We start from the raw sequence: 11,965 nt of genomic DNA on the forward strand, positions 1-11,965 counted from the left end.
GTAATAGTGTAGCACATTTTCTGTATATTTTAGACACGAATCGTACAAGAAAACTGTCTGTTTAGCTTTTAGTTTCCTCTCCACATGTGGACGCAGAGAGGGAAGTCTTGTTGTCCTTGCTCATGCTGTAACAATGAATTTTGGGTTATTTCATGTGATAAGTTTGTGTTCTTGGTTCCAGGCAGCACTTGCTGACGTCGGTAGAGAAGCAGTTCTTAGTCTTTCTGGAACAAGGGAAGGAGCTGAAGATTTGGCTGTCGGACGCTTTGGAGTTTCAGGAGGACCTCCATCATGTACGCTGTGACAGCCATCTTGTTGTACAGCAGCAGCTCGCACAGTCCCAGGTATACAGAAGACGGGTCATGCCATATTATTACAAGGCTCATATCCCAGACATAACAGCGGGCACGTACCAGTCGCAGGTATACAGAAGACGGGGCATGTCATATTATTACAAGGCTCATATCCCAGACATAACAGCGGGCACGTACCAGTCGCAGGTATACAGAAGACGGGGCATGTCATATTATTACAAGGCTCATATCCCAGACATAACAGCGGGCACGTACCAGTCGCAGGTATACAGAAGACGGGGCATGTCATATTATTACAAGGCTCATATCCCAGACATAACAGCGGGCACGTACCAGTCGCAGGTATACAGAAGACGGGGCATGTCATATTATTACAAGGCTCATATCCCAGACATAACAGCGGGCACGTACCAGTCGCAGGTATACAGAAGACGGGGCATGTCATATTATTACAAGGCTCATATCCCAGACATAACAGCGGGCACGTACCAGTCGCAGGTATACAGAAGACGGGGCATGTCATATTATTACAAGGCTCATATCCCAGACATAACAGCGGGCACGTACCAGTCGCAGGTATACAGAAGACGGGGCATGTCATATTATTACAAGGCTCATATCCCAGACATAACAGCGGGCACGTACCAGTCGCAGGTATACAGAAGACGGGGCATGTCATATTATTACAAGGCTCATATCCCAGACATAACAGCGGGCACGTACCAGTCGCAGGTATACAGAAGACGGGGCATGTCATATTATTACAAGGCTCATATCCCAGACATAACAGCGGGCACGTACCAGTCGCAGGTATACAGAAGACGGGGCATGTCATATTATTACAAGGCTCATATCCCAGACATAACAGCGGGCACGTACCAGTCGCAGGTATACAGAAGACGGGGCATGTCATATTATTACAAGGCTCATATACCAGACATAACATCGGGCACATACCAGTCAGAGGTATACAGAAGACGGGTCATGCCATATTATTACAAGGCCCTCATATACCAGACATAACAGCGGGCACGTACCAGTCCCAGGTATACAGAAGACGGGTCATGTGATATTATTACAAGGCTCATATACCAGACATAACAGCGGGCACGTACCAGTCCCAGGTATACAGAAGACGGGTCATGCCATATTATTACAAGGCTCATATACCAGACATAACAGCGGGCACGTACCAGTCCCAGGTATACAGAAGACGGGTCATGTGATATTATTACAAGGCTCATATACCAGACATAACAGCGGGCACCTACTCTTCCAGGCTCAGCTCTGCACCTCACAAAACATACAAAATCTTGTTGCATTTCAGAGGCGTGCAGCATGAAAAGTGGAACATTCCGGATTTGATAACCATGCCCTTCCACTAGGACTTTGACTCTGCCTGCGCCCAGCTCTTGCACCATTGTTTTCTATCGTAGTCGCCTTTTCTCAGGTATTTTGTTTTGTGCCTTTTGCAGGTGATCGGGAAACAAAGTACAATGATTGCAGGAAAGCTGGAAGCATTCAAAAGTACAGCAATCCAACTGACAGCCACACTGCAGGTGAGACACATGGAGCTCAGCAATGGATTATAACATGGGAAGGTTCCGCCATTTCCTGGTCCTGTACGCACATTTCTGGATCACTTCAACATTTGTATTTGGTTTTGAAGTGAATAGGGAAGGGTTTGGTATTCTATTGCTGGTATATATACTAGGGATGCACAGATACTTTTCGAGTACCAATGCCGATACTTGGCATTTTCACGAGAACTACCAGTGTTGCAGCGGTTGCAGCTGGGACCTGGCTCTGGCACTCCACCACTGTCCTAAAATTATTAGTCTGTATTGTTTTAGAAAAACTGTCACATGACAATAAACAAAAATGTATCAGTACTTGTGTCTGTGAGGACTTGGGCGAGTATCAGTACTTGTATCTGTGAGGACTTGGGCGAGTATCAGTACTCGTAAAACTGTATTGGTGCATCCCTAATATATATATTTATAAAAACAAAATCATACATTAAAACAGAGATGTACAAATCCCGGGAGCTCCGTGTGCTCCTTACAAATGACAGCGGCCTACTAACATTGGAATGTTTCTCTATTCTAGTCCTGGAGCTGGAAAAGTATCCGTACTTCTACCGAGTACTGTACTTGGTATCGGTGCATCCCTAATGTATATGTATTATTGCTGTTGTGGTATGAGAAGTCTGCGCTGTTCCAGCATGATGTAATATATATTTTGTTGTGATGTGATATGTACATAGTCATGACTTGGTATGGTCTTGCTGGTTGATGTATATATAGTCATGACTTGGTATGGTCTTGCTGGTTGATGTACATAGTCATGACTTGGTATGGTCTTGCTGGTTGATGTACATAGTCATGACTTGGTATGGTCTTGCTGGTTGATGTACATAGTTGATGTACATAGTCATGACTTGGTATGGTCTTGCTGGTTGATGTACATAGTTGATGTACATAGTCATGACTTGGTATGGTCTTGCTGGTTGATGTACATAGTCATGACTTGGTATGGTCTTGCTGGTTGATGTACATAGTCATGACTTGGTATGTTCTTGCTGGTTGATGTACATAGTCATGACTTGGTATGGTCTTGCTGGTTGATATAACGTTCTGTTTCGGTATTATATTTATGGCGTGGAATGATATTCTGTCGCTGAGTAATACGATGTTCTCTTGCTGTGAGATGAGGTGTAAGCGGTTTGGAATGCTCTTGCCGGGTGATATACAATTGCTGCATTATCTGATGTCAGTGAAAGCTGTACATACACAATGTGATCCTGGGGCGTTGTGTGTACATGGTATAATGACACTTGTGTCATGTCAGGGTACTCCCTGTAGAATAGTAGTATGTGTACCCCAGGGGTTACTTCTGCTTCTTCCAGTAACAGTTTTCCGTAAGACCTTCCACCCTGTAATTGGGGTGTTATAATGGGTGAGGGTCCTGATTTCAGGTGATTGCAAATTGGAAGAAGGTTTTGAATGAACTTTATTGATCACTTGTATGAATCATAGATGTGAATCTAATATGTCTTGTTGAAACCTCCTTATATTTACTATAATACATCAGGGATTGTGACATCTGATAATATGTAAAACTACAGCCAGTGGCCGGATACCATAGTGATGAATTACAATTCTGTTATAACCTTTACCCCCCACCCTCCCCCCCTTTCCCTTTCCCTATCGTCAGCAAAACAAACATTACAGAGGGGTAAACCCTTCCTTCCCTATATGCTATCCAAAACAAACACAATTTTTTTTGGCTGGAGTTACACTTAAAAAATGTACATGTTCCAACTTACATACAAATTCAACTGAAGATCAAACCTACAGTCCCTATCTTGTTCGTAACCCAGGGACTGCCTGTATTGACATGTGAGGGCTAAGGCCTCATTCACACCATAGGCAGTGCGTTCCGGTCAGATTCTGGCCGGAACGCACTGAATTGCATTGTGGCCGGCTCACTTTTTTGCCGGGCTGGAGGGGGCATGGCGGGCCACTAAAGCGAATGGCACCGTAGCCACTCTCTGTGGCCGCAATGCGATCGTCCGCTCGGGATCGCAGGGCACATTATGCCTGCAATGCGATCAAAATGCTGCAAGCACTATTTTGATCGCACAGCAGCCGAACGCACTGAAGGCACAATGTGCGTTGCGATCCCGCGCGGCCGATCGCATTGCGGCCGGAGGGTGTGGCTACGGTGCCATTCACTTCAATGGCCCGCCACGCCCCCTCCTGCCCGAGGATTGTAAAATGTATTCAATGTACTTCTTTCCGCTGCTCGCTGATCATCTCCCCGGAATATTCTCTTTAGGAGATGGGAACGTTTTCCGATGGTCTGCAAATCACTTTAAGAAAAGATGGCGGCAATGAGCGGAAAAGGTGGAGCGACACCATGATGGATTCAGTAACGGAGGAGGTCAGTAGATTGGATCCTTACCAAAAAACGAAACAAGGGCCAACCACACAGACTGACCCCCCCCTGTAACCTTCTGTAAGGACTCCCTGACACATCTCCTCCCCACCGACGTTATAAACCCGTAATAGGATTTCATTTGGCCTTAAGTCTCTTCTTCCTTCCCTGCTAGATGACACAAGTGACCGAGCGCTCCTCTACAGTCCACAAGCTCAATGCGTGTTACCAGACACATCTGCAGGGCCTCCTATGGTCCTGTAACACGGCATAATGCAGAAACCGACTTCTCTCTATACAGGACCAGAGAGTCTGAGATCTCAAATATACAAAGAAATGTCATAATTATGTACAAAATAAATCCATTCTGAAATATTCTCCTACAGAAATGTGTTTGTTGCAGCGCGCCACATGATGGCAGCAGAATCACGCCACCAACCTCTCATCCTTCTACAACCAAACCCGACATTAGACATTTCCATACCACACCCCCATCATACAGTGTGTGTGTGTGTGGCCCTAAGTTGTAGTGATATCCCCCAAATGACTCCCTTTTGCTCATTAGCATATTATAATGATATGTAATTTCTAAAAGTATATAACATTTAGTCCACACGGCAGGTTCACCCTGCAGGATATATGTGCAGAATAATACCGCATGCGTGTGTGATCTATGTGAGTGTTTCAATGTGTTGTGTGATGCGTGTTTTTTGAATGCATGTGTGTGAGATCTGTGTTTCAATGTGCATGTGATGCATGTGCAATGTTTGTTTGAATGCATGTGCGATGCGTGGGTTTTTTCATGTGTGTTTTATTGAGTGGGTTTTTTCATGTGTGTTTTATTGAGTGTATAAATGTTGGAATATGTGCGGTGAGGCTGAACTTCGGCGCCCGACCCGCAACACTAATCCTCATGAATCCGGGAGGATTCATGAGGAGACGAATCCGGGGTGTCGCAGGAAGTCCCACTGATGTGGAAGAGGGGAACGTGTGTGTGAGTGTGTGTGTGTGTGTAGATGGTGTGTGTGTGTGTGTGTGTGTGTGTGTGTAGATGGTGTGTGTGTGTGTGTAAGGTGTGTAGATGGTGGGGATGTGGGTGTAGGTGTGTAGATGGTGGGGATGTGGGTGTAGGTGTGTAGATGGTGGGGATGTGGGTGTAGGTGTGTAGATGGTGGGGGATGTGGGTGTAGGTGTGTAGATGTGGGTGTGTGTAGATGGTGTGTGTGTGTGTGTGTGTGTGTGTGTATATATATATACACACACACACACACACACATAGTGTGTGGGGATGTTGTGTGTGTGTGTGTGTGTCCACGCTCCATGCTCTTCTCATGATAATTGGCTTGTTCAGCACACAGCGTCCTCAGTATCTTTCCTCGGCACCTCTGTGTGATACTCGGACCGCTGGAGTGGATCACGGACTCTGAGCGGTCCCTCGGGTCACCGACCTTCCTGACCTCTCCCAGCCTTCCCCCGGCTGTTCCTTGTGCGTCCAGCACGCACCCGAATCTGCATGTGCCTCCTGCACACACACAACTCTGAGCACTGGGCTGGCTTCCTAATGAGGCGGCTCTCAGCCACCTGATCACTCCAGGCTGGTCATTGGCAGCACCCGGCCCCAGGAGATCTCATCCCACCCAGAGCTCTAAAGCTGCCCATACATCTTACAACCATCGTAAGACTTTAGTCTTGCGATGATTGTAAGGTCATTAAAAAAAACGTAGAATCTGCCCATCTTGCACAGACAGATCGTACTTGCGATAATCACAAGCCCACCCCGCTGAGGGGCGGGCTTGCGATTATCGCAAGTACGATCTGTCTGTGCAAGATGGGCAGATTCTACGTTATGACTGCAATGCTGAGCGGGCAGCGTGTGCGCACACCGGCCCATGCGGCATTTGTCTTGCGACCAACCAGCCGAAAATCGTACAATTCTTGGCGGGTTTTCAAACGTGCTCGGAAGACAAAAGACGTGTGACCGTACAGTAGAAACGGTCGCACGCCTTCCATACACTGCACGATTCTCATACCTTCGCGGGATCACCCACAATTATCGTACTATAATCAGCAGGTGTATGGCCACCTTAAGAGATCTCCAGACCTGGACCAACCTGAAAAGCCGGGATCTTCCTTATAACATGGTTCACATTCTGGACCCTCTTAGCCCCTCTGGCTGAGTCCTGGGTGCCAAAGTTGCCATATTACACCGTGGCATTACCATGCACTGCCACAATATGTGTGTGTGTGTGTGTATATATACATTTTATATGTATGCGTTTGTATGCATGCGTGTCCCCGTGCATATGTATCTATAGGTTTATGCATGTATGTGTATATAATAGATATATCTATATAAAATGCGTACACGTGTCTAGGAGCATGTGTATGTATGCATACATGTGTGCGTGTCCTTACAGAGGGGCTAAACCTTCCCGGTCAGGTGATTTTGGAATGTCTGTGTATTACAGGGAACATTTCCCTTCATCTCCTGTCCCAGAGACGCAAAAATAAAGTTAGCGGTAATCTCCCAAATTGTGGGAACCTCCCCCTAGACAGTTGTCCGTGGAACATGTCCCTGTCGGATGATTTCCCCTTCCTTCCGTGTTGTATGTAAGCGTGAGGATTTTGATGGAACAATTGTGAGAAAATATGAAGGTAATAGCTTTCTATAAAAGGAAATGTTAACAAAGACCAAATGGGATGCATCTCCGAACCCGTCATCTCCAAGTATATAGAACCGCCATACCTATGTATACCAGATACGAGACACACACACACACACACACACAGTCCAATGAAGATTTGTTTTCTCCCCCGGTAAGACTTCCTACATTCTGTACATTTCCTCATCAAGGAATACAAAATCACATATATTGATCTCCAAGACTTGAGTGCATTGGTGACTATTCATACCGCACTGGAAACAGCTGTGTACTGCATGTGTGTAGATGACAGGGCCTCTTTGTAATGGAACTTTTTATGTGTAAGAAAGATCTGAATGAAGATAACAAATCGGTCATATATAAAAAGAAATTTATTCCGTCACTAGACAATAGAAAGTGCAGATTCTGACGACAGAGGAAGCTCTAGAGGACAACATACAGGACTATAGTTGCTGTAGACATGGGGGAGGGGCTCAGACGTTGTAAGAAGAGGACGACACGTTGCCACCATGGCCGGTCCAGTTTGTGTGAACAAAATGTCCGGGATTAGAGAGGAGCTCGTATGTGTGCGCGCCAAAATAATCTCTCTGCGCCTGAAATAGAGAAAAGGAGACACGGCATATTACTACCAGAAGGATCTCCATCCGCATCCATAGCCCCGTGTATAGGCCACACGTCTATTATACAATCACATGGAAGACCCGCTAACCCCCCATTACCAAAGCAGAATATAAACCACATATATGTCATGTCTGCAGATTATCATAGATGGGGCAGAGAGAAGAGAACATTAGATGGCTGCTTGTTCTCATGTCAGGAAGAAGAGAAAATGGAGACAGACGAGGTAATAAAATGTGACACACAGAGAGAGGAGATCCATGATCACTCATAAATCAATTCTCACATCCCCTCCATCACATGATCTCTTATAGAGCCAATCAATTCTCACATCCCCTCCATCACATGATCTCTTATAGAGCCAATCAATTCTCACATCCCCTCCATCACATGATCTCTTATAGAGCCAATCAATTCTCACATCCCCTCCATCACATGATCTCTTATAGAGCCAATCAATTCTCACATCCAAACGAGTCAATCAATTCTCACATCCCCTCCAACACATGATCTCTTATAGAGCCAATCAATTCTCACATCCCCTCCATCACATGATCTCTTATAGAGCCAATCAATTCTCACATCCCCTCCATCACATGATCTCTTATAGAGTCAATCAATTCTCACATCCCCTCCATCACATGATCTCTTATAGAGCCAATCAGTTCTCCTAGAGCCAATCAGTTCTCCTATCTCCCATATCAGGAAGCTGCTCCCTCTATATACATTGTACGGCTTAGAATTCAAGGCCGTGTACCTGGTCACATGACGTCTTACCTGGATGAGGTTGGCCGGTAACATTTCATGTCTGTAACCGTCATAGAAGGACAGGGCGGTGGTAAAGCATGGCATAGGAATACCGTACTGCACGCCGGTGCTCACCACTCTGCGCCATGATTCCTAGGGAAGAGAAACACCGAAATATATAACCGATACACACGTGATCTCACTGTACAGCTTTTGGGGGTAAAAACTGAACTAAGACAACGTGGACCCTTCCAGGAAGTCTCTGTATGAAGTTGTTCCGGACCGGTCACAATATACAGCAATGGAACCGTTTTGTATCAGATCAAACAGCAGCTCGTGATAAGATTGAACGTTTTACTAATCCTCCCCCCCCATGAATGAATATGGGAGCTGCTACACCAGACTGTTTATATAAAAAAGGTCCAAACTATTGTCAGACCTGGAACACACGTGCAGTCCTTTCAGTCTAAAGACTTGTTCTTGGCCAGTGACTTACTACCTAGGAGGGAGGGGAGGGGGGGGGCGCATGTGGGGTGATGGCTAACCTGAAGTGTACATCTTTAGAGGCATATTAACACAATGTTCTCATGGGTTCCCTTTAGTGTGAGACGATCTATCCGACTACATAGGAGCAAATAGACTTTCCTTTGGGGCCCTCAGGTTCCTGTTCTGGGTCAGCTTAAAAAAAAAACCCCCCAAAAAACATGAAATCTGATCTGCGGAGCCCCAAACTGACTATACAGACGGAACATTGTTTCTGCCCTAGAATTTCAGTGCAGGAGGATTACATTCATTACTATTACAGTAAAGTCTCCTCGTTACCTGGCAGCTCTGCATCTCCTTTTTGAAGAAATCATCCAACAAGAGATTCTGAAGCTCGGGATTCCTGTCGAAGGCTTCCTTAATCTTCCCCAAAAACACACTGAGAGGGGTAAAAAGAGAACAAAGAAAAAAAAAAACGTTTTATTAGAAGACCCTAATTTATGTTTGCTTGTCAGGAGATACAACACTTCCCTGTTCGGTAAACTCTTCCTCCATCGTCCTTTACATCCAACAACAGCTCTGTAGTACAAGGGGCTGCTCTGATTGGATGGATTAGTCTGATCCTCATATTACATGCATGATCTCCCTTACAATCTAAGTGCTGCAGCACGGGTTACAATGTCCTGTGCTGGCAGCACCGTGGAGAGTCGGACGGACGCACACACACACACACACACACACACACACCAGGAACACCACTTCAGTCTCCAGCACTGCTCATGTAGTCTGAAACATACTGACAGGTCCCCGACGCGTCTGTAGAACTGTAGTGGGGACATTAGAGTGTAAGCTTCGGGGCACACATTGATGTGAAGTATTAGGCCCCGTTCACACAGATGTTGTGCGTTTCCCCACGTTTGGCACATGTCCCCCATTGATTTCAACGGGTACCAAACGCGTCAAATGTGCAAAAGTCACGTGAGCAGCAAATTCTGTGACATGCATTCCACGTGTGTTTACGCCTGTTTGGATGGCCGCATCTGCGATGTTAGTAACTAGTTAATGGCGCAGTTTTGTGCGCAGTCCCGACACGCCTATGTGTGACCGGGGGACTTGCAGTTCAAAGCCAAACACAATACTAAACGTACAATGGGCATTTCTCATACAACCCGGGGACTATCACTAGGCTTCAGGCTACACGGGTTGGGAACGGAGCAGTGCTGTTGAATGAAGCGGTTTGCAGGAGGAGGAATGAGACTGCTGGAGACCCGGGCCGGTGTTCCTGTGTGATCCGACTCTCCAGAGTGCTGCCGGCACATGAGATTTTATGCAGCAGGTTTGTGCTTACAGCGCTATTCCCTTTACTACAATCCCACCAGAGTGCCATAGGACAGGTGTGTACCAAGGACACATCGAGGCTCTTTGTGGGGCTCCGGCTGTGGTGGAAAAAGTCGGAGAATGCCCAACCGCAGGTCACCAGGAGGTTCTGGGACTTGTATCTGAACAGATGAGCAACAAAATGTCCAAATCCACCTGAAGGACCATCAGACATGAAAATAAACCTGGGCTGAGAGTAGAAATGGCGGCCTCCCCGCAATGCTAGGTGCCTGGCTGTCAGGCCAATTAACCGACCTCCATACTTTCTGCATAACCGACCCAGAACTAGTAATACATCTCAGGAGATCCGACTTCACTTTCAGCATCCTTGTTCCAGGTCAGCGAGTCAAAGTCTATGTCACAGGACAACTAGCGTCAGAACCATTTATGTACATTGGGATGACTCCTAACCACTAAGAACTTACCTGCGGATGATGCAGCCTCCCCTCCACATCATAGCGATCCCGCCATAGTTCAACTTCCAGCCGAATTCCTGGGCCGCCTGGCGGAAGAGGATGAACCCTTGTGCGTAGGAAATTATCTTGGATGCATATAACGCCTGGAACAGGAAATGGAAAGCGGTTATGTACCCAGCGAGTCCGTCTGACCATCGACTGCAGATCATCACACAAGGGGCTCACACCGGAACAAAGAGTGTTCATAGGAGGAGAAGCAAAACAAATGACAAACGCACTCAACAATTTGTCACCAGCTATACAGTAAGGTGCACACGAAATGGGCTTTGAACAGTAAAACAGCAGAAAGGCATCATGGCACACTCACAAACCAGCATGTAAAACAACTTGTCTCACCACTAAGGACAATGACAGAGGTTTGGATACACGTCTTCTGCAGAAAATGTGAAAGCCGCACTGCCGCGCCAAGGCCCCGCTTATAGTGCGGTCCTAACTCTAAACTACGAGAGTCTCCATCTTGGAGCACATGGGGGCAGAAGATATCAAATTGGGTGCAGGTTTGTCAGAAGGAAGCCCAACCTCCTTAAAAAGGAACACACAAGGGATCCCACACATCCCAATGGCAGCTGAGAACCCCCCATGCGTCGCTGCACCAAATCGGTCAAGCAAAACAAATGACAAAACGCACTCAATTTGTCACCAGCTATACAGTAAGGTGCACACGAAATGGGCTGACAATCTGCACCCAATTTGAAATCTTCTGCCCCCATGTGCTCCAAGATGGAGACTCTCATAGTTTAGAGTTAGGACCGCACTATAAGCGGGGCCTTGGCGCGGCTGTGCGGCTTTCACATTTTCTGCAGAAGACGTGTATCCAAACCTCTGTTATTAACCTTAGTGGTGAGACAAGTGGTTTCACATGCTGACTTGTGAGTGTGCCATGATTCCTTTCTACCATAGGAGAACTCGCGTGTGCGTGCCGAGCTGCCTTTTGTCCTGGTTATAAATTGCAGCCACACACAGACACTGAACATTTCAAAAACACAAGTAAAAGGTGAACCTCACAGAGTCCGGTAGTTTGTCATCTCAGGATGAGGGGTACACGGCTACCTAAAGTTTCTCCAAACAAAAAAGCCAGCGATCCAACGTGACACTCGGTTCATCCAATACGGACACATTGGAGTCACAGAACCTTTATTAAGGCAAATCATCAACACCGTCCCCGTCATCACAAACTTCCTCCATCAGCATGAACAACGCCTGATACTGCACTGCTCAGCACACCATACACCCGAGGTATAAACTAGGGCTGCAACTAGCGATTATTTTCATAATCGATTAGTTACCCGATTATTTTTTCAACTAATCGATTGGTTGTTCTCTCTCTCTCCCCCCCCCCCCCCCCCCC

At 46.5% G+C, this 11,965-nt stretch overlaps 1 protein-coding gene across 2 annotated transcripts in view; it reads right to left on the reverse strand.

Annotated features, from left to right (window-relative positions):
* Positions 1-7,268: 7,268 nt before the first annotated feature.
* Positions 7,269-11,965, reverse strand: part of PGD (phosphogluconate dehydrogenase) — a 15,076-nt gene continuing 10,379 nt past the window's right edge. For both annotated transcript variants that reach the window (XM_018576866.1, XM_018576874.1), the window contains exons 10-13: positions 10,567-10,700; positions 9,104-9,203; positions 8,312-8,434; positions 7,269-7,509 (exon numbers count right to left, since the gene is read on the reverse strand). In XM_018576866.1, the coding sequence (XP_018432368.1) occupies positions 7,390-7,509; positions 8,312-8,434; positions 9,104-9,203; positions 10,567-10,700 (477 nt within the window). In that variant the 3' untranslated portion in view covers positions 7,269-7,389. The remainder of the gene's footprint in view (positions 7,510-8,311; positions 8,435-9,103; positions 9,204-10,566; positions 10,701-11,965) is intronic.

Source organism: Nanorana parkeri, unplaced genomic scaffold (genome assembly GCF_000935625.1).
Source record: "Nanorana parkeri isolate BGI_ZX_2015 unplaced genomic scaffold, ASM93562v1 scaffold5, whole genome shotgun sequence".
NCBI lineage: Eukaryota > Metazoa > Chordata > Amphibia > Anura > Dicroglossidae > Nanorana > Nanorana parkeri.